General features: G+C 50.4%; 1 protein-coding gene and 2 long non-coding RNA genes across 11 annotated transcripts in view; all 3 read right to left on the reverse strand.

Moving 5' to 3' along the window:
* LOC127482741 (transmembrane protein 254) overlaps positions 1 to 3,994 on the reverse strand; it is a 70,155-nt gene extending 66,161 nt beyond the window's left edge. For 2 of the 9 annotated variants that reach the window (XR_016221012.1, XM_051831510.3), the window contains exons 1-3: positions 3,409 to 3,666; positions 2,086 to 2,189; positions 1,226 to 1,285 (exon numbers count right to left, since the gene is read on the reverse strand). Coding sequence is in view for 8 of the 9 variants with exons in the window: in XM_051831510.3 (XP_051687470.2) it covers positions 1,226 to 1,285; positions 2,086 to 2,189; positions 3,409 to 3,513 (269 nt within the window). In the remaining variant the exon portion in view is untranslated. Of the gene's footprint in view, positions 1 to 1,225; positions 1,286 to 2,085; positions 2,190 to 3,408; positions 3,704 to 3,787 lie in introns of those variants that run through there. The other 7 variants (XM_089313587.1, XM_089313586.1, XM_089313585.1 and 4 more) reach the window with 6 other exon arrangements.
* Positions 3,995 to 7,174: 3,180 nt separating this feature from the next.
* Positions 7,175 to 22,991, reverse strand: part of LOC149122058 (uncharacterized) — a 40,211-nt gene continuing 24,394 nt past the window's right edge. Inside the window, exon 3 of the long non-coding RNA XR_016221023.1 lies at positions 7,175 to 8,756. This is a non-coding gene — a long non-coding RNA (uncharacterized LOC149122058). The remainder of the gene's footprint in view (positions 8,757 to 22,991) is intronic.
* On the reverse strand, positions 9,063 to 19,470 carry LOC149122059 (uncharacterized). Its single transcript, XR_016221030.1, has 3 exons — positions 18,909 to 19,470; positions 17,590 to 17,693; positions 9,063 to 10,529 (listed from the first exon to the last, which is right to left on the reverse strand). It is a non-coding gene; the product is annotated as an uncharacterized LOC149122059 (long non-coding RNA).

A 22,991-nucleotide genomic window follows, 5' to 3' on the forward strand; every position in this document is an offset into this window, starting at 1 on the left:
TATGGATTAAAACAAAAGGGAACTCAACAAAATATTACAAGTAGTTATTCCTGGGCAGTAGGATTTGGGAAGCTCCAAAGTTATACCATGTCTTCATGTATTCATGCATTCAAATTTATTTACTCTTTCATTGATCTCACAAATCAAAAGGAGTATTAATTCTGATTGATAGTGAGCTATGGCACATGCTAACACGTTAGATCCTTAAAGGACTGGTTTTAGGAACACAGTAAGAGAGACGCAACCTCCCTGGGCTTGTTCTCCTTCTCCCTTCAAAGAAGTGTACAACACAACACAGTCTTTTGGTTTTCATTAGAGGCTCCAAATGCCAGTCACAACAGCTGTCAAGCTGCAGGGCTGGGCCAAACATCCTCGGCTAAGACCTCAGGGAGGCCCAAGAGGCCACTGGGAAGGAGTCTCAGAACGCTTGGGCATTTCCTACCACAGTCTCAAGCCCAGAGAACAGTTTCAACAAAGCCACCTGGAAATCCCCTTGCACTCTGGCAAAGGGCGACTGTGTCACTCCAAAGCGTAGAGATGGGTTCAGCCTGCCCAGTGGGAGAACAAAGGAACAGGACTTCACGGAGGACCCCACTAGCAGACGGTCCCGGAGGGGAGAACAAATTGTCCAAAAGTACAAAGAATCTTTTTCAGTACTCTCACATAGTAGTCACCTACAGTAGCATCTGCTGAGTAGGGTCTGTTTGGGGGCTTTTAACTTGCATTTAGCTCCAGAATTACCTGCAGACCTTCCAGAAAGAACAGACTTGTAGGTCTGAAGCAAGACCTGCCAGATCAATTTTTCTGGTGGAAACCAGACATGTACAGTGAAACAGCTCCTCAGGTGGTTCACTGTGGCATCAAGATAGGAGATTACCGGCCTAGGAAAGTAACTCAGCTCTTTCGCACACTAGGAGGCAGACTCCTAATCTTTTGTTCTAGGTGCTGCTGTACAGACAATTAAATAAAGTTTAAAAAAAAAAAAAAACAAAATAACAGTCAGCCTAATGCACTAACGGAGTAAATAATAACTACCACAAACTAAATGGACTCACTCACCGAACATTTACTGAGTATTCCTGCGTCAGGCCCAGTATCAGGCATGGGTACTCCACACTACCTCAGAGTGCTCTCAGCCTAGGCGTGCATGAATTATTTAAATGTGGTGGCTCAGCTTCTACCAGATACCACGAGAAAGGTGACCAGGACTTAAATAATGACTTACTTGCACAGCACCATGGCATACAAGGACTCTGCCACGTGAATCATCCAGGCAAACCAATACCTGAAACAACAACAACAAAGAGGTTAAGTTGCCCTTGGCACACCAGCATCCTACATTCAGGTGTATGATTCGAGTCTCGGTAACTCTGTTTCTGATTCAGCTTCTGGCCAATGCACACCCTGACAGACAGCAGGTGATGGCTCAAGTACTTGGATTCTTGCCATCACGTGGGAGACCTGAATGGAGTTTCTGGCTCTGGCTTTGGCCTAGTCCAACTCTGGCTGTTGTGGGCATCAGGGGGAGCGAAATCAGTGTATGGAAAATTTCTCTGTACCAAAGAAAAAGAAAATTTTTATAAGGATTTATTTATTTATTTGAAAGGCAGGGTTACAGAGAGGCAGAGGCTGAGAGAGAAAGAGCGAGGTAGAAGCCTTCCATGTGCTGGTTCACTCTCCAAATACCTACAATAGCTGAAACCGGGCCAATCACAAGCCAGGAGCCAGGAGCTTCTTCCAGGTCCCCCACATGGGTGTAGGGGCCCAAGCACTTGGCCATCTTCTGCTGCTTTCCCAGGCCATAGAAGAGAGCTGGATTGGAAGTACAGCAGCCGGGACTCCAACCGGCATCCATAATGGATGCCGACACTGCAGGTGGCGGCTTTACCTGCTAATGCCGGCCCCAAACCTATTTCTACAAGTCAGTCTAGTTTAAGGGGGGGGGATTGTTTGATGATAAAATCTAACAGAAATCTGGAAAGATTCCTAAACGTGAACTAGTGCCATTCTTCACTACCTAAAGGCAACTGCAGGCCTTCAAGGTCTCCAGCGAGACCAGCGTGTCGTTTCTGCAGCTCTCCTTACCCGTTGTGCAGGAGGGTGTGATGATGGTCCACCAGGTACTGAGTGAACGAGCCCAGGAGCCCAAGGCTCCCATAAGGGATGCTCTGCGGCCAGAGGACAACCCACTGAAAGAGAACCAGAGGCACAGAGAAACCATTAGGGCACCTGAAGACCGGCAGGTAGGAAAGAACACCGATTCTACCAATCTAACTACCGGGGAAACAGGGTCTGAAGGAGGGCACCTGAATCTCCATCCTCTATTTCTAAAAAGCAGCTCCAATGGATGTGTGCCACAAAGAAACGAGGTGATGATCAGGCTCCGTGCACTGGCAGACCGGATCCGATTTTTCATGAATTCCACCCCAAACATTATTTCCTAGACTTGTAGGAGTCTGCGTGCTTTGGCCAGCTTCTGTCCTGCAAACGGTGGCTTGGGCTCAGTCTCGCAGTTAGAATCATGCTCTTCCACTCTTGCACACCACGCAGACACACTCGGAAAATCAGACTCGCGAGGATTAACGGCAACACCTCGTTCATGTGAGGTTTTTGTGGTGACCTTACCAACTCCTCCTCAGGCTCTGTTACAAGCCTTTCTGTGAATCTCTGTCAACCCCTCCAAGGTTTAGTGCTCCACTTAGATCTGCACCAAAGGCAACACTACTTCTCCCAGGATGCTGTTTAAAGTCAATATTCCAATAAACTACAACATATCACTGCGGCCTCCTAACCACGCGGTGGAGAGGGGCTGGCATCTGCCAGTTCCACTAAATCCCAACTCGAATCTTCAGTTTCCCAGCTTGTGTGTTCGAACAGGGTCGTGGGATCCTGGCACAGAAAGGGCACTCGGGAAAACTAGAGTCCCACGCCTCCATCCTGCACACGGCGAAAGGAGGGCGGAGGTGGTCAGAGCGACGCCGCTGTGGAAATGACACCCGTCCAGGTTCCAGGATCTCCCGGGAAAGATCCAAAGTAGCTTCGCCTTCCTCCTACATGATACCGGTTTACCCCCAACCTGTTTCCGGGCGTCTTTCCCCTTCCTTATCCTGGAAGTGAGACGAAAGTCACTCCTCCCCGCAGTAGAGCTGTCCTCCTGTTGTCACACCGGTTCTTGCTCACCAGTGAAATCCTAGCCATCCCTTGGCTTTATCTGCTGTTTTCCAAGCAACTGCCCCTGCTTCAAACACTCTAAACCTTCTAAAACCCGGCTTAGCGTCCGCTGGCGTTCGTAACCTAGGCAACCGCACGGCGCGCATGCGCACCGACGCCGTTCCCACGGCGCCCCTCGCGCTACGACAGCCCGCAGGGCCAAAACACAGGCGCCCGCGTCCGCGCCCCGCGCCTCACCGCAAAGTATCCCAGCCCCAGCCCCGTGACCAGCGAGGGCAAAGGGCTGGCCGTCCGGAAGTAGGCGGTAGCATCCCTTGTGGCCTTCGAGTTCGCCAGCACCATCGTGAAAGACCCAGGCGCTCAGTCCTCAGGTGGGGAGTGTGCCCGCCCCCACCTGAGGAAAGTAGGCCAACCGGTTTCGCAGGGCCTCGAACACCTGCCAAAAGCCTTGGCAGCCGACTGCGCCTGCGCCTCCTTCCGGGTTCTGTCTTCGCTCCCCGCTGGGAGGCGAGAGATCGGGAACTGCGCCTGCGCGGCCTCTCCTCCAAGTGGAGGCGGAGGCCTGGGTGACAGGAGCGCTCGCTCCAGGCGGTTGTCCCAACTCGGTTGCCCCTACCGTGTAGTAGCCAAAGGAGAGCGTGAGGACCGCCAACCAGAACACACTGCCCCTCTGGAAGTAGGCCGCGTTGCCTGCCGCCATCGCCATCGCCATCGCAATCGCTGCAGCTCCTTACTGGGGTGCGCGGCCGGCTCTGCTCCCAGTGCAGTGGATGTAGGGCCAGCAGGGGCGGGCCTGGGCGGCAGCTCCGCCCAACCCGCGAGGAGGGAGGAGGGCCCCGGGCTTGCCAAGCACAGGTGGTGGCCAGACCAGCCCCGTCTTGGCCTGGTCATTATCTGTAGGGGACACTCTTTCCAAGCGTCGCTCTCTGTAACGCTGTCTTTCCAATACATACATGTTTTTTAAAGAAAGATAAATAGGGGCCGGCGCTGGGTGCAGTGGAATAGGCCACCACCTGTGGCCCTGGCATCCACATATAGGCATCCCTGAACTATGACCACTTGACCATGACGGATGTTTTTGATTGCTGTCAATTTTGATTTGGCAGTATGTTAAAAATTTTCATTCTATGTTCATCAGAGATATTTGTCTGTAGTTTTTTGTTGTTGTGTTCTTGTCTGGCTTGAGTATCAGGGTAAGGCTGGCCTCCAGCAACGAGTTTAATTTTATGTAAGGTATACAAATTTCATGTATTTCATATATACAGATTTAGGAGCATGGTGATCCTTCCCACCCACGCTCCCATCCTTCTTCCTCCTCCCTCTCCTAGTCCCAATCTTAATTTTTTTTTTTTGACAGGCAGAGTGGACAGAGAGAAAGAGAGAAAGATCTTCCTTTACCGTTGGTTCACCCTCCAATTGCCGCCATAGGTGGCGCACTGCGGCTGGCGCACCACGCTGATCGATGGCAGGAGCCAGGTAGTTTTCCTGGTCTCCCATGGGGTGCAGGGCCCAAACACTTGGGCCATCTTCCACTGCACTCCCTGGCCACAGCAGAGAGCTGGCCTGGAAGAGGGGCAACTGGGACAGAATCCGGTGCCCTGACTGGGACTAGAACCCGGTGTGCCGGCGCACAAGGTGGAGGATTAGCCTAGTGAGCCACGGCGCCAGCCATCCAATCTTAATTTTTACAAAGATTTATTTTCAGTTTACTTTATACTCATTATCCCTACAGTAAGTAAAGAGTTCAACAAACTGTAGAGACAAGGGCTGTAAACCATCATTGCATCTCAGAGTGTCCATTTCACTTCTATAGATTACCTTTTAGGTATGCTTAGTTACCATAGGCAGAGTGACAGAGATGGGAGGAGGGAGAGAGAGAGAGACAGAGACAACCATTCCATGTTCTGGTGCATTCCCCAAATGCTCACAACAGCTGGGATGGGGCCAGCACCAGGCTGAAGCCACAGTCAGGAAGACTCCATCTGAGTTTCCCGTGTGGAGAAGAGGAACCCAAGTACTTGGACCATCTGCTGCCTCCCAGGCACATTAGCAGGAAGCTGGGTTGGAAGCAGAGCAGCCAGGACTCGAACTCTCCTCTCCCACATGTAAATTCACACGTAGTGCAGCAGTAGAGGGCTGTCCAGTAGCGCCAGAGGAGTGTGATGAGATGTCTACAGAGCAGGATGGGCATGTGCTGAGTCACAGCAAACACCCCACACTCTCCCAGTGTCATCGGATGGGGAGAACAACATGAAGAAAGCATCGTGCATCTGGAGAATTAGGGTAGTTTTTGGTTGCCAGAAGAAACAATGTGAAATTAAATTTCGTTGCTAGAAGAAACTGTGAAATTGTCTGCAGATCAAAACTCTTCTGATTCCATATTCCACTCAATGCAGGGCTGTCCCTGCCTTTCCAGACAAGAGGTTAATTACCCTGATTGGCAGGTGGGCACAGAGGTGTGGTCAGATAGGGGCATGAGGTCACTCGGGGTGGGGTGGAGGCCTGATCTTCCAGCTCACAAATGTGATCAATTTTTATTTATTTCTCAATTTTATTTATTTATTTATTTGAAAGTCAGAGTTACACAGAGAGAGGAGAGGCAGAAAGAGAGAGAGAGAGAGAGCGAGCTTCCATTGCTGGTTTCACTCCCTAATTGGCCACAATGGCCATAGCTGTGCTGATATGAAGCCAGGAGCCAGAATCTCCCCCAACACCCCACCCCCAGTCTCATCGGGTCCAGGGACCCAAGGACTTGCTCCATCCTCCACTGCCTTCCAAGGCCATAGTAGAGAGCTGGATCGGAAGTGGAGTAGCCAGTTCTGAAACTGGCGCCCATATGTGATACTGCACTCCAGGCCAGGTCCTTAGCCTACTGTGCTACAGCGCTGGCCCCAGGAGGTGGTATTGAGATGTGGGTGGGACCAGGGCGGTTTCTTGCCCAAGGGTGTAAAGCTCAAATCATTGTGATGACTGATGATGATGATGCTCAGTAGGTTTCCTGCAGGAATTGGGTATAGAGGACATTCGTTCATAACTGCTTCATGGTTAGGTGAGAGGCGGCACAGAGTAAAAAAGTAATGTTGGCTGTTGTTCTTACTATTGTTGCAGTCTAGTGGATTAAGCATTGAGATGTCTGAGAAAGGGTCAAGCAGGTAGCTAAAGTTCGGTTTGGGAAAATGCACATTCATTGCTGGCGCCACGGCTCACTAGGCTAATCCTCTGCCTGTGGCGCTGGTACTCCAGGTTCTAGTCCAGTTGGAGTGCCGGATTCTGTCCCAGTTGCTCCTCTTCCAGTCCAGCTCTCTGGTGTGGCCCGAGTAGAGAGTGGAGGATGGCCAGGAGAAGCGCCTGGCTCCTGGCTTTGGATCGGCGCAGTGCTCTGGCTGTAGTGGCCTTTGTAGGGTGAACCAACGGAAGGAAGACCTTTCTCTGTCTCCCTCACTGTCTAACTCTGCTTGTAAAAAAAAAAATAAGAAAAGAAAGAAAAGAAAGAGAAAAAGAAACTCCAATCTCATTAAGTGGGCATTTGACAGAAAATCATTAGGAAAACTCAGTGTGCTGAAAGTCAGTTTGATGAATCACCAGTTTACAGTTTACCAGATTCACCAAACTGATGGGCTGTGGCTTTAACATGTCAGGTCATGGAAAAAAAATGCTACGTTAAAAGAAAAAAAGATTTATTAGGGCCAGTGTTGTTCACTAGGTTAAGCTGCTGCTTGTGATACTCGCATCCCATATGGGCATCCATTTGTTTCCCAGTGGTGCCACTTATTATTAACGATGTATTTATTTATTTGAAAGGCAGAGAGGCAGAGGCAGAGAGGGAGAGAAAGAGAGGTCTTCCATCCGCTGGTCCTCTCCCCAGATGGCCTCAACAGCTGGAACTCTGCTTCTGATCCAGCTCCCTGCTAATGTGCCTGGGAAAGCAGCAGAGGGTGATCCAGTTGCTTGGGCCCCTGTGTTGTACCTGAGTGAGTGTAAACAAAGGAGCACCACACATTGATAAAATTTGATGGTCCTTTATTGCCGGCGGTGGAGAGTGGGCTCATGCCCAAAAGAACTCTTGACCCTGAAGCCCAAAGCAACAGGGTTTATAAAGGTAAAAACTGAAAATTGGGATGGGAATACATGGTTGCTAGGATCGGGGGGAATACATGGTTATGGGGATCAAGCTGACCTAAAACCGATGCGAAACGAGTATCAATTATAATCTTGACAATGCCAGTTGCAATCTTAACAATTTCAATTATAATCTTGACATTAATCCAGGTATTGGTTTTAATCATATGTAGGACATAGACAAATTACATTTTTATTATTAACCCAGGTGCAGCCTATCCACTTCCAAGCTTGAGCGATCATGCTAGGGGTTTCTATGCTCTGCCTAGTGTGATGTAGTGGACTGCTATTGTTCAACTGTTTTAGACCATAGTTTCAGAGCAGAGCCTCACGGTGTGTGTGTGTGTGGGTGGGGCACCTTCCCAGAATGGAGTCTCAGGTTCCCCAAAATGGAATCCCTACTGTCAAGGTGTTACTTCACCTGCACCCACACGGGATACCTGGATGAAGCTCCTGGCTTCTGCCTGGCCCAGGCTTGGCTGTTGCAGCCTTTTAGGAGTAAACCAGCAGATGGAAGATCTGTCTTTCCCTCTCTCTATGTAAGTCTACCTTTCAAATAATAATAAAGATTTATTTATTTAGTTGAAGGCAGAGTTACAGAGACGAAGCGGGGGGAAGGGAGAGAGATGGAGGTCGAGATCTTTCATCTACCAGTGCATGCCCCAAATGGGCACAATGGCCAGAGCTGAGCCAGGCTGAAGCCAGGAGCTTCTTCTAGTATCCTAAGTGGGTGCAGAGGCCCAAAGCCTTGGGCCTTCTTGCACTGCTTTTCCAGGCACATTAATAGGGAGCTGAATCAGAAGTGGAGCAGCCAGGAATCAAATTGATGTCCATGTGGGATGCTGGCATTGCAGACAGCAGCAGCCTAACCCACTGCACCCAACTCTAGCCCTGAAAATGCTACATTTTGAACAGGTAAACCAAGAACTGAACATAGGTTTGGACTTTAAGTTAAACTGTTGACATCACAGAAACAATGGGGGAAATGAATATATAAGTCATTGATCCCAAAAGTGAAAAAATTCCAAACTTCTGGGAAATAATAATAATAATAAAAAGTCCAGAGAAAAGACATTTAGGAAACACAAGTCCACTCTGTAGAGCACCAGAATCTCAAGTTCATTTGTTACCTCTCTCTCTCTCTCTCTCTGACTTTCCTCTCTGTGAAACTCTGACTTTCAAATAAATAAATAAATATGAAAAAAAAAGCGACATCTCTCCAGAGTCCGGTGCTGTGGTGTAGCGGGTAAAGCTACTACCCCATATGGTTGCCAGTCCAAGTCTCGGCTGTTCCACTTCTGATCTAGCTAATGCACCAGCAGCTAATGCACCTGGGAGTGTGGTGGAAGATGGTCCAAGTCCTTGGGCCCCTACACCTATGTGTGAGACGCGGAAGAAGCGCCTCATCCTGGTACAGGTCCAGCCATTGCGGCCTTTTGGGGGAGTGAACCAGTGGATGGAAGACTCTGTCTGCCTGTCTGTCTCTCTGTCATTCTGCCTTTCAAATAAATACATCTTTAAAAAAATTCTGTAACTCGGAGAGTAGGATTTAGACAACAGGCAGGGGCATGGGCAGGGGCACAGCATCTAACAATTTATTCTCTTTCTTGTTTTCCCAAGAATATTCCAAGAAGGGTGATCCTGCAATGCTGCACCCCAGGGATTGGGCCTCACAGCAAGGAGAGCTGCAAGAGCCCAGCAGGAGTTGGGTTTTGAACACACGATGCGTGCTGCTGTGGGTTGCTTGAGCAGGTAGGGCCCTCTTGCTTCTCTTTTTCCTCTATCCCAGCCACGCCCTCACTCTACAATCCCTCAAAAATGGCTTCTCACAGAGGCAGTAGTTTTGGGGAGCTGTACTTTCCCCGTCTCTTTGGCACAATAAAGCTCTCCTTTGAACTGCCGTGGGAGACCGATCATTTGTTGACTCCCCAGGCAAATGGACCCCTTTTGTCTGATATATGGAGGGTCAGGGGAGCTGCTCTAGGACTTGATGAGAGGTGTCCACTCCAAGCTAGAGGGGTGGGCATTTGGCCATATTTGTCCTGTAGTTTGGGGCCTTCTCAATACACAGTTGCTCCTTATGCACAGAACCCTGGAAAGCCAGCCAGTCATTTCCCGCGACCTCTTTCAAAGCAGCAATGGTGACCAGAAGTATGCAAGTGTGTCAGGTCCTGTCCTGGTCACTTGAGCTGTCAGGCACCACCCAGTGACAACCTGAGGCAGCAGGCACTGAGTCTCTGGCTCTAGCACCTTGCATCTGAAACTGTGCAGAGAAAAGCCCAAGCATTGTTTCTGGTGGGAACTGGGACTTTGTGTCTGGCTACTACAGACCTTCACTCTGTCTGGTGTGTGGAGGCTCCAAGGGGCCCACTGTGCAGTGCAGCACGGTGCAATACTTCCAGCAGGGAGCCAGAATCAGGAACAGCAGGGTGACGTGTGTCTGGGCAGCTGCACTGGGGAGCCTGCTAAGGGGTTGGGGCAGTCCCTGCTCAGCTCTGTGCCTCCCCTTTAAGGTCTTTGCATGTTCCTCTGCGACCTCTGCTGGCCGGTGGTTGTACTGCAGAATTTTCAGGTGACATAGTGTACCTTAGAAATGCATTATTCATTGACTCAGGTGAGATGTGGTCAAAATCAACTCCTAGAGGACATTTTGAAGGTATTTTTAAGTGCGCCATCTCCACCGAGGTCCCCCTTAGCTTGGTGAGCCTGGTTGTCCAATTGCCACCACAGTGGATTCACAGCAGCCACAGACATGCTGATGGTTTCCTCAACACAGACTGTGTGATCCAGACCCACAGGAGAGTCTGGGTGGGGGTGGGGGGCACATCTTCCTCTTTGCATGCCCTTCCTACAATGTCCCAAAGTCACACTGAGCCCTATCAAAGCATCAGCCATGGACACCTGTGGGGCAACCCCAGAGCTCAGCTCCTGGTCCTCCAGTGGAAAGTGGTTCCTGAGAAGACTTGGCCACGGCCACCCATCCTCAAGGCCACCCCACCTGAGCCGTGCGCCAGAGTGGACCCTGGGTTTGAGTCCCAGCTGCTCCACTTCTGATCCCGCTCCCTCCTAATACACCTGAGAAAACAGCAGAGGAGGGCCCCTGCATCCTTGTGGGAGACCTGGAAGAAGCTCCTGGCTCTTGGCTTCAGCCTGGCCCAGCACCGGTCATTGCTGCCATTTGGGGAATGAGCCAGTGGATGGAAGATTTTCCTCTGTCTCTGCCACTGTTGTAACTCTGCCTTTCAAAAAAAGAGAATAAATATTTTTTAAAACCACCTTTCTTTGCCAGTCTGGGAAATGTGACATTGTAGATTTAACATTATGCAAGGAGATGCTACCAGGAGTATCCAAAGGCAGGAGCAAGTGAGCAGCACCTGTGGGTGGTCAAGGGAGGATATTGGAGAAATAGGTCTGCTTGCATGCAAAATTAGGCAAAACTGACGCAAAAGATCAAGTCACAAGACTCAAGACAGGAGCAAAGATGACAGCAGTGGCAGAGGGTGGACCACTACCCCCCAAGCACTGTAAGTTAATAGCTCCCTCCCGCAGGTCTGTGACAAGAGTGTTCACAGCTCAGGGGTCCTAATTTATCTCAACGCACAAGGCAGACACCAGGGGAGGAAGTGGAAAATACAAGTCTGAACAAAGGCAAGGTCAAGGCCTGCTTGTGAAGTCACTCTCACAAGAGGAAAACGGGGGCTCTCTGAGGCCTGGAGCAGGTTGCCAAAGAGGGACAGGTGGCAGCTCCACGAGTCACTCCCCTCCCCCCACCCAAGGCTGCTGCTTCTGCAGCTCCTGCACCTGCCTCACCCCTGCCCGGATATGCCAAGCAGCTCTTTCACAATCCGGGCTGTTGAGATGGAGAAGAGAAATTGCACACGGCAGGCCCTGGCTCTTGAGATCTGCAGATGTGAGCTTCCTTTTTGAAGTCACTTTAGGTCATTGTGCAACTCAGTAATGTCTGGACCTCAGATTCATGGACATCTCTAAAATTCGGACACTGAGGGGGTTGTTTTGGGCTCCCAGAGCCTCAGTGGGGTGCAGATGGGAATCACCCTAACGTGATGATGTGGGAAGTGTTCTGTTTCTCAGCATCAGGGTTTTAGCACACAGTTGGGGGTAAGAGGGAGTGAGTCAACAAGGAAGAAAACTTCCTCTACTTCTTGAAGGGAGTTCTCAGAAGACCAGGGCCTGGCAGCTCAGCTTACAGGACAGGCATAAAGAGTGCGCACCTGCCAAGCCAGCACCAGTTTGTCTGGAGCTCCTGGGGCCCCAGAGGAAGCAGCCTGTGAGTGTCTCGTTTTCTTTTCCCTGTGGCCTATGAATATCCTGTGGCCATCTGGACAGTGTACCATGCTGGAGTTGAAGGGAGGAGGGTCTGCAGCTCTTCTGGTCTTGTAGTTGGGTTTGGGAGGTGGGGGCACACGGGGTGGGGAGGTGCCCGTCTGCCCTCCACTAAGCGGCATGGAACCAGCAGGGCACCTACTTGCTGAACGGGGGTGCGGTGGGTGAGTAGGATGGGACACCCTCTCTTAGATGCTCTTGCCTGGAAGCCTCAGGTGGGCAGTGCAATTCCACCTTCTCTCTTGGCTCCTTGTCTGCTCCTGGTTTCTTCAGAAAGAGAAGTGGAGGAGAAACAGATCCGGCATTCACAGGCTTGGGTTCGACACCCATCCCGATGCTTCTCTCTTGGCCTCTAGACTTGACTTAAAATGATTCTTAATGAATTAGGACTCTGGCTTTCCAACCATGTGTCCAGAGGTGTCCTTTTTTTCCTATAAAATCTTACTCTGGAGGCTTAGCTTAAAGTGAACCCTGCATGGGTTGAGGGGCGGTGGCTGCCTTATCCATCTGAATCTCAGGTCTGAGACCTCTGAGCCTGCCTGTGTCTGGATCCTTCCTTCAGCAATGGGTGATGGCATTTCTGAGCCGTCTTGAGCTGGTGGGAGAAGGTGTATTGCTTTCATTTTTTCCCCAAATCAGTCTCAAGGTCCCAGAGTTGACGCAGTTGTGGGACAGGGGACATTGCTCACGTACTGGCCTGGGTCGGCCCCTGAGTGATCAGGAAGGCTCTACAGGGATGAGTGCAAGCCTGTGAGCTCAGCTTAGTGTTTCTAGAGGTTTGCGGGGCACCTGAGGAGGTGGCAAATTCAACAGCGCAAGAGGCTCGTGAGTTACAGGGTTCGCCTACACGGCGCATCATCAGCTGTTGGAGAGGCGCGCCTCTGGCCAGGTAGCCCCTCTCCTGACATTGACCGAGCTGGCCTGCTGACCCTTTTTTCTTTGCAGGGCACCCTTTGGCTCTGTGTCCAGCCTCTGAGACTCCCACTTCCACCCTCATTACTTCACGGTTTCTCTCTTTGGCAGGAAGACACCCAGATGCAGAGAGTGGCCCGGGTCCTGCACTTACCCTGTGCTCTGTTACCATCTCCTGTCAGGTGGTAACTGGATGTCCTGTTGGGTAGTTGCTCATACGTCCCACAAGCCCTTTCCCCTGGCCGGGGCCACCTGGTGTATCACCTTCCCTCATAAGTCCCCTCTTCCAGCCCTCTCAGGTACACTGGGAAGAACTGCAGGGGCTGAGTCTCTGCAGCTGCTAACTTGGTGGGTGAAACTTGGGTGAAAACGTGCCCTGGGTTCCCTCGGGGGCTTTCTTCTGCTTGGGGGCCACCTCTGGTTCAGAACTGGCAAATCGCCTGGCATATGCTGCTGCACTTGCAGACTGAGCTCAGTCAGACGTCACTAGGCATTGAGAACCCTGGTTCATCTTCCTTCTTTCCTTCCTCTCTCCCTTCCTCTCTCCCTTCCTCTCTCCCTCCCTCCCTCCTTTCTTCCTTAATTGAAAGGCAGAGTTCCAGAGAGGTAGAGGCCGAGACAAAGAGAGAGGTCTTTCATCTGCTGGTTCACTTCCCAGATGGATGCAACAGCCAGAGCTGTGATGACCCGAAGTCAGGAGCTTCTTCTGGGCCTCCTGCATGGGTGCAGGGGCCCATGGACTTGGGCCATCTTCCACTGCTTTTCCAGGCCACAGCAGAGAGCTGGATTGGAAGTGGAGTATCTGAGACTTGAACCAGCTGCCATATGAGATGTCAGCACTGCAGCCGGAGACTTTACCCGCTATGCCACAGTGCCCTTCCCTCCCACCCCACCCCCCTCCCCCATTCATTTTCCAACACTGTGAGTTGCCATTGCTAACCCACTCAAGGCGACAAGTCAGTGAGGGAGTAGAAGGTTGCCTGTCTGAGCTGAGCCAACCACCTCCTGTTACAGAGAAGGTGAAAGAATCCAAGAAGGCAAAAGTCCTGCCTGGAGGGAGCACTCACTGGGTCCTTGGGGATGGAACACACAGCCTCAGTGAGGACCGTCCATGCTGGCCACTGTTTCAATGGCAGTGCCCAAGAAAAGGCAGAATGGAGGATGGCATGGGGGACGTGAGAACGAGGACATTGTGATCAACCCATGTGAGAGTCCCAGTGCTCTCCGAGGCTGGACCGTGTGCCCATCTTGTCTCCAAACCACTTTGAGCATCTGGCTGCTTTGAGCTCCATAGCAGGAAGTGGGAGGGGTAAGGAGTGGCTGCTTCTGACCTTCAGGAGCTGGGCCATGCCCTATACCGTGTCCTAGAGCCGAAATCATGTCCTTTCCTCTCTGTTCTTCTCCCCAGGCCATGCTGCTCCTCCTCCTGACCTCACTGTTCCTGCTTGCCCAGCCCCGGGGATGCCTGGAAGAAGAGATGAGGACCTACTCCCAGAGGACAGTGAGCAACGCCTGCACCCACGTCATGTGTGGCCCAGTGGAAGACAGCCTTCCTGGTCGAGATGGACAGGATGGCAGAGAGGGCCCCCAGTGTGAGAAGGGGGATCCAGGTGGAGCTGGGACCAGGGCTTGTCCTGATGGCAGGGGTGGGCGTTGGAATTGTCACCGATCCAGCGCATCTGGATAGCTTGTGACGGAAAACCAGGAGATGGGATCTTCCTTCCAGGGGGTTGGTTCCCTCTTCTGCAGCACCATGTCCATTCCATCGGCTGGCAAGTGAGCAGCTTTCCTGAGCCCCCAGCTGCCTCCCTGTATCACCCAACCCTCCTGGTTCCTCCCCAAGTCCCCAGCTGGCTCCCTCCCCAAGAACAAGCAAATAGTTAGTAAATTACCCCAAATAGTTGGTAAATTACTGATATTTAGGGCCCTCTAGAGCCCTTTTCAGATAGCTAACAGGTGTTCATTGACTAAATGATGCCTACGTAGAGTGTTAAATATCTTCAATATTTAATTAAACTTCACCACATGAAAAGTGGGCAAACACTCAGGCCTAATCAAAAGGGTTTTCCCTAACACATTACAGGGGGAGAAGGGAAGCTCACATTTCTTTGCTTGGCCCTATGCTGGGGCATTCAGTGGAGTAGTTCATTTAATCCTCTTAAAGGTCTTACAAGGAATAGACTAATCTCCCTTGATGGGGAAGGAAACTGATGCAGAAAGGCTAAGCAACAGCCAACCAGAATGTGACAAAGGCATGAGTTTCTTTTATTTTTTTTAAGATTCTTATTTATTTATTTCAAAATCAGAGTTATACAGAGAGAGGAGAGGCAGAGAGAGAGAGAGAGAGAGAGAGAGAGAGAGAGAGAGAAAGTCCTCATCTGCTGGTTTACTCTCTATCTTCACAATGGCCGGAGCTACACCAACCCGAAGCCAGGAGCCAGGAGCTTCCTCCATGTCTGCCACACAGCTGCAGGGGCCCAAGGCCTTGGGCCATCTTCCTCTGCTTTCCCAAACCATTAGCAGGGAGCTGGATCGGAAGTGGAGGAGCCAGGACTCCAACCAGCACCCATATGAGATGCTGCCATTGCAGGTCTCGAAGGCTTTACCTGCTACACCACAGTGTCGTCCCTCAAGTAGCATCTTAACTGCAAGGCCAAGTGCCTGCCTTCAAGGTTATTTTAAAAACATGGCACGATGGAAAAAAACAAAAACAAACACCATGGCAGGGCCGGTGCTGTGTCCCTGCTGCTCCACTTCCCATACAGGTCTCTGCTATGGCCTGCGAAAGCAGTAGAAGATGGCCCAAGTGCTTGGGCCTGTACCCACATGGGAGACACGGAAGAAGCTCCTGGTTCCTTTTTTTGGATCAGTGCAGTACTGGCCATTGCAGTCAACTGGGGAGTGAACCAGAGGATGGAAAACCCTTCTCTGTGTGTGTGTGTGTCTGCTTCTCTCTCTGTGCAACTCTTTCAAATAAATACAATAAATCTTTAAAATGAAATACAAAACAAAGCAAAACAAAACAATGGCATAGTCATTAATTGTATGATGATAGCAGATATAAAGTCAAACATATAGTCCAATCTTATCTCTGGTTAAAAGAAATACAGAAAGGTATGTATTTTTAAAACATGGGATTTAAGAGATTATTTTATAGCCTGATTGTGTCCGTGAGCTCCTGTTTAGGGACTGGCACATGGAAGGTGCTTAGTAAATGTTAGTTTCCTGCCACCTCCAAGGTCAGTTCTGTATCTACATACAGCACAAAGTACTCTTTCCTACAGGATGATGACTGAATTAAAAATTACCAGGTATGGATTAAAACAAAAGGGAACTCAACAAAATATTACAAGTAGTTATTCCTGGGCAGTAGGATTTAGGAAGCTCCAAATTTATACCATGTCTTCATGTATTCATGCATTCAAATTTATTTACTCTTTCATTGATCTCACAAATCAAAAGGAGTATTAATTCTGATTTATAGTGAGCTATGGCACATTCTAACACGTTAGATCCTTAAAGCACTGATTTTAGGAACACAGTAAGAGAGACGCAACCTCCCTGGGCTTGTTCTCCTTCTCCCTTCAAAGAAGTGTACAACACAACACAGTCTTTTGGTTTTCATTAGAGGCTCCAAATGCCAGTCACAACAGCTGTCAAGCTGCAGGGCTGGGCCAAACATCCTCGGCTAAGACCTCAGGGAGGCCCAAGAGGCCACTGGGAAGGAGTCTCAGAACGCTTGGGCTTTCCTACCACAGTCTCAAGCCCAGAGAACAGTTTCAACCAAGCCACCTGGAAATCCACTTGCACTCTGGCAAAGGGCAACTGTGTCACTCCAAAGCATAGAGATGGGTTCAGCCTGCACAGAGGGAGAGCAAAGGAACAGTGATACCCTGAGGACCCCACTTGTAGATGGTCCGGGGGGAGAACTGGAGGCTGCTTACTGTGAGCCTTGCAGGTCTTGCAGGAGGGCACTTGATATGGGGGGTGGGGAGGGTTAAAAGGTAATCCGACCTGGAGGCCCAACACAAAGGTAACCTCACTAAGAGGATGATTTCCCCTAAACACAAATGCCAAGGATGGAACTGCAAGAGGCAGGCTGGAGGAGGCACGTGCAGCAGCCATAGAGAACTGCACAGGAGGATCCCTCTGAGGACCTCCCAGAGACAAACAGTCAGCACTGTGTCTGCAACATACCCAGCTCCCAGACGCCTGGTCCCCAGGCAGCACCCACTGAAGACTACACCCACCTTCCCCTAACTATTCCCACCATTCCAAGGGGTCCAAAAGCAGCTGTTGCTGGGGAACAAGGGAAAAAAGAACGAGAGAGAAGGCACCAGCTGCACCCTGTTCCCCAAGCCAGGCTCCTCAGCCCCTCCTGGATGAGATTGCATTATCTATTTTAGAAGAAAAGTTGGCCGGTGCCATGGTTCAACAGGCTAATACTCCACCTAGCGGCGCCAGCACACTGGGTTCTAGTCCCAGTCGGGGTGCCGGATTCTCTCCCGGTTGCTCCTCTTCCAGGCTAGCTCTCCGCTATGGCCCAGGAGTGCAGTGGAGGATGGCTCAAGTGCTTGGGCCCTGCACCCCATGGGAGACCAGGAGAAGCACCTGGCTCCTGCCTTCGTATCAACACGGTGCACCAGCCGCAGTGCGCTGGCTGCAGCAGCCATTGGAGGGTGAACCAACGGCAAAGGAAGCCCTTTCTATCTGTCTCTCTCTCTCACTGTCCACTCTGCCTGTCAAAAAAAAAAAAAAAAAAAAAGAAAAAGAAAAAGAAAAAAAGTTTATGGCTTTACCAACTGGACTTCCTGACATCTCAGAGTGACTGGGATTACCTATGCATCTGCTTGAAGTTTCACCTGCGGTTAGAGTGGCAGCAGGAAACAGTCTAGTTTAAGGGGGATTTCTAATGATAAAATCTAACAGAAATCTGGAAAGATTCCTAAACGTGAACTAGTGCCATTTTCAATACCTAAAGGCAACTGCAGGCCTTCAAGGTCTCCAGCGAGACCAGCGTGTCGTTTCTGCAGCTCTCCTTACCTGTTGTGCAGGAGGGTGTGATGATGGTCCACCAGGGACTGAGTGAACGAGCCCAGGAGCCCAAGGCTCTCATAAGGGATGCTCTGCGGCCAGAGGACAACCCACTGAAAGAGAACCAGAGGCACAAAGAAACCATTAGGGCACCTGAAAGACCAGCAGGTAGGAAAGAACACCGATTCTACCAAAGTAACTTCCGGGGAAAGAGGGTCTGAAGGAGGACACCTGAATCTCCATCCTCTATTTCTAAAAAGCAGCTCCAATGGACGTATGCCACAAAGAAACGAGGTGATGATCAGGCTCCGTGCACTGGCGGAACGGATCCGATTTTTCATGAATTCCACCCCAAACATTATTTCCTAGACTTGTAGGAGTCTGCGTGCTTTGGCCAGCTTCTGTCCTGCAAACGGTGGCTTGAGCTCAATCTCGCAGTTAGAATCATGCTCTTCCACTCTTGCACACCACGCAGACACACTCGGAAAATCAGACTCGCGAAGGTTTAACAGCAACTCCTCGTTCATGTAAGGTTTTTGTGGTGACCTTACCAACTCCTCCTCAGGCTCTGTTACAAGCCTTTCTGTGAATCACTGTCAACCCCTCCAAAGTTTAGTGCTCCACTTAGATCTGCACCAAAGGCAACACTACTTCTCCCAGGATGCTGTTTAAAGTCAATATTCCAATAAACTACAACATATCACTGCGGCCTCCTAACCGCGTGGTGGAGAGGGGCTGGCATCTGCCAGTTCCACTAAATTCCAACTCGAATCTTCAGTTTCCCAGCTTGTCTGTTCGAACAGGGTCGCGGGATCCTGGCACAGAAAGGGCACTCGGGAAAACTAGAGTCCCACGCCTCCATCCTGCACACGGCGAAAGGAGGGCGGAGGTGGTCAGAGCGACGCCGCTGTGGAAATGACACCCGTCCAGGTTCCAGGATCTCCCGGGAAAGATCCAAAATAGCTTCTCCTTCCTCCTACATGATACCGGTTTACCCCAACCTGTTTCCGGGCGTCTTTCCCGTTCGTTATCCTGGAAGTGAGACGAAAGTCACTCCTCCCCGCAGTAGAGCTGTCCTCCTGCTGTCACACCGGTTCTTGCTCACCAGTGAAATCCTAGCCGTCCCTTGGGTTTATCCGCTGTTTTCCAAGCAACTCCCCCTGCTTCAAACACTCTAAAGCTTCTAAAACCCCGCTTAGCGTCCGCAGGCATTCGTAACCTAGGCAACCGCACGGTGCGCATGCGCACCGACCCCGTTCCCACGGCGCCCCTGGCGCTACGACAGCCCGGAAGGCCCAAACACAGGCGCCCGCGCCCGCGCCCCTCACCGCAAAGTATCCCAGCCTCAGCCCCGTGACCAGCGAGGGCAAACGTCTGGCCGTAGCGAAGTAGGCGGTAGCAACCCTTCCGGCCTTCGTGTTCGCAAGCACCATGGCTCTCAGTGGTCAGGTGGGGAGTCGTTCCCGCCCCCACGTGAGGAAAGCCAGGCAAACCGGTTTCCCAAGGCCTGGAACACCTGCCAAAAGCCTTGGCAGCCTACTGCGCCTGCGCCTCCTTCTGGGTTCCCGTCTTTCCCTCTGCTCCCAGGCACACGAGCTGGAACTGCGCCTGCGCGGCCTCTCCTCTAAGTGGAGGCGGAGGCCTGGGTGACAGGAGTGCTCTCTCCAGGCGGTTGTCCCAACCGTGTAGTAGCCAAAGGAGAGCGTGAGGACCGCGAACCAGAACACACTGCCCCTCTGGAAGTAGGCCGCGTTGCCTGCCTCCATCGCCATCGCCATCGCCATCGCTGCAGCTCCTTTCTGGGGTGCGCGGCCGGCTCTGCTCCCAGTGCAGTGGATGTAGGACCAGCAGGGGCGGGCCTGGGCGGCTGCTCCGCCCAACCCGCGAGGAGGGAGGAGGGCCCCGGGCTTGCCAAGCAAGGGGGTGGCCCGACTAGCCCCGTCTTGGCCTGGTCATTATCTGTAGGGGACACCCTTTCCAAGCGTCGCTCTCTGTAACGCTGTCTTTCCAATACATACATGTTTTTTAAAGAAAGATAAATAGGGGCCGGCGCTGGGTGCAGTGGAATAGGCCACCACCTGTGGCCCTGGCATCCACATATAGGCATCCTTGAACTGAAGAGTTAAAATTGTATATGTGCGGGTGTAAAAGTAAAGCTTAACCTTACAGGTTATAACATTCCTGGTACAGCTGTAAAAATAAGACAGAGTGAAGTAGCACCTTGACAGTAGGGACTCCATTTTGGAGCACTTGAGACTCCATTCTGAGAAAGCACCCCCCCCCCCGCCCCCGCCATGAGACTCTGGTCTGAAACTATGATCTCAAATAGTCGGACAATAGCAGTGCACTACATCACCCTTGGCAGAGCACAAAAACCCCCTAGCATGATTGCTCAAGTGGCACCTGGGATACCTGGGGTAATAATGAAGATGTGATTTGTCTGTGTCTTACATTAATGTCAAGTCCTAATTGCTAATTGTAATATTGTAACTGGTATTGTCAAGATTATGATGAATATTAATTTCACTTAGGTTTTAGGTTATGTTGACCCCAGTAACCATATACTCTCTTTTGATTTTATGTACTCTCTTTTGATCTTAGAAACTGTGTATAGCAACTGTGCATAGCAACCGTGTATTCCCCCTTCCCCAGTTTTGCGGTTTTTCCCTTTATAAACCCTAACCATTGGTTTTTCAGGGCTGCTCTGCTCTTGTATGGTCAGACAGCCCCAGCATGCTGGATAATCAATAAAGCTTCCCCTTGCTGTTTGCATAAGAGACGTGTCTCTTGGTGACGTTTTTCGGGCGGTCGACTCTAACAGAACTATGACCACTTGACCATGATGGATCTTTATGATTGCTGTCAGTTTTGATTTGGCAGTATGTTAAAAATTTTCCATATATGTTCATCAGAGATGTTCACCTATCGTTTCTTGTTGTATTCTTGTCTGGCTTGAGTTCAGGGTAAGGCTGGCCTCCAGCAACGAGTTTAATTTTATGTAAGGTATACAAATTTCATGTATTTCATATATACAGATTTAGCAGCATGGTGATCCTTCCCACCCATGCTCCCACTTCTTCCTCCTCCCTCTCCTAGTCCCAGTCTTAATTTTTACAAAGATTTATTTTCAGTTTACTTTATACTCATTATCCCTACACTAAGTAAAGAGTTCAACAAACAGTAGAGACAAGGGCTGTAAACCATCATTGCATCTCAAAGTGGCAATTTCACTTCTATAGATAACGTTTTAGGTACTCTTAGTTACCATAGGCAGAGTGACAGAGATGGGAGGAGGGAGAGAGACAACCATTGCATCTTCTGGTGCATTCCCCAAAAGCTCACAACAGCTGGGGTGGGGCCAGCACCAGACTGAAGCCACAGTCAGGAAGACTCCATCTGAGTTTCCCATGTGGAGAAGAGGAACCCAAGTACTTGGACCCTCTGCTGCCTCCCAGGCACATTAGCAGGAAGCTGGGTTGGAAGCAGAGCAGCCAGGACTCGAACTCTCCTCTCCCACATGTAAATTCACACGTAGTGCAGCAGTAGAGGGCTGTGCAGTAGCACCACAGCAGTTGTGATGAGATGTTTGCAGAACAGGATGGGTATGCCCCTACCTGACCACACCCCTGTGCCCACCTGCCTATCAGGGTAATTAACCACTCCCCTTTGGAAGTTGATTAAAGGCCTGGGACCTGGTGGGCCCAGCCATTTTTGGCCCTCTGTCTCTTTCACCATTGCAGGCTTGCACATCGTCTTTGGGCCACCTGCTCCTTGCTTTCTGGCAGACATTTTCCTCGACATGGCTGGCTCCTGGTACTTGGTATAAATCCAGATTTCTTAGGCAAGAACCCATGATGCTCATTAATATTGTGAATTCATTAAGAAGCAAATGGTAATATAATTGGCACCCCCTACTCCAATAAAAGATGGCACCTCAGATGGGACCTTTAAGAGGTCTGTCTCTGATTACCTTGGGATCTTACTGGTGTAAGAGCTATTTTTAAAAAAAATCAGTACGGGGGCCAACCATTTGATGTAGCAGGTAAAGTTTCCATGCTATGTCAATACCGGTTTAAGTTCTAGCTGCTCCACTTTTGATCCAAATCCCTGCTAATGCCCTCGGAAAAGCAGTGGAAGATGGCCCAAGTGCTTGCGCCCCTGCAACCAATGTGGGAGGCACGGAAGAAACTCCTGGTTCCTGGCATTGTCTTGGCCCAGCTCCAGCTGCTGTGGACATCTGGGGAGTGAACCAACATAGGCAAGATCTCTTTCTCTCTCTCTTTCTGGCTTTCAAATAAATAAATAAATAAAATTTTAAAGGTTTTATTTCTTTATTTGAGAGACAGAGTTACAGACAGAGAGAGGGAGAGACAGAGAGAAAAGTCTTCCATCTGCTGGTTTCCTCTCCAAACGGGTGAAACACCAAGAGCTGTGCCAATCCAAAGCCTGGAGCCTGGAGCTTCTTCCTGGTCTCCCATGCGGGTGCTGGGGCCCCAGCACTTGGGTCATCTTCCACTGCTTTCCCAGGCCACAGCACAGATCCACATCGGAAGATGAGCAGCTGGGACTGGAACTGGGATGCTGGTGATGCAGGTAGAGGCTCAGCCTACTATGCCCCAGCAACACCTGTAAATCTTAACAAAGCAAGGTCAATGCACTACTCCGTGAACATCCTGCGAAGCGAAGGTCCACAGGAAAAATATGTAAACTCTCCTGAGTTGTTCAGGAAGAAAAAGAGAGATTGTCCAATAAAGGTTGTTATTTAAAAGGTGAACCCTACGATTGGGCAGTGTGGGAGCTGGTATGTTGACCTTTGCCAGTGATGTCTAAATAATGGCATGAGAATAGAAGTGACTGCCTGGAGTTGGGGAGAGCATAAAAGCAAGTGAATTTACCTGGTCAAAATATTCTTTGAAACAAGTTTAATGAAAGAGGGAAAGGCACCATCTAGTGGAAATTCATGGTGCTGAGGTACTGAACTTTGACTTAACAGGAATTAAAAAAAAAAAAAAAAAGGCCAGGGAAACCAGGCTAGGCCAACTTAATATTTTAAAGATTTATTTATTTATTTGAAAGTCAGAGCTTCACAGAGAGAGAAGAAGAGGGGAAGAGAGAGAGGGAGAGATCTTCCATCCTCTGATTCACTCCCCAACTGGCCGCAATGGCTGGAGCTGCACTGATCTGAAGCCAGGAGCCAGGAGCCAGGAGCCAGGAGCTTCTTCCAGGCCTCCCATGCGGTGCAGGGACCCAAGCACTTGGGCCATCCTCTACTGCTTTCCCAGGCCATAGCAGAGAGCTGGATCGGAAATGGAGCAGCCTGGACATGAACCAGTGTCCATATGGGATGCCGGCACTGCAGGCGGCAGCTTCACCCACTGCTTTACCCGCTACGCATCGGCTCCCCAACATAA

This window comes from Oryctolagus cuniculus, chromosome 15 (genome assembly GCF_051225735.1).
Source record: "Oryctolagus cuniculus isolate XC-2025 breed Fujian yellow rabbit chromosome 15, ASM5122573v1, whole genome shotgun sequence".
Lineage (NCBI taxonomy): Eukaryota > Metazoa > Chordata > Mammalia > Lagomorpha > Leporidae > Oryctolagus > Oryctolagus cuniculus.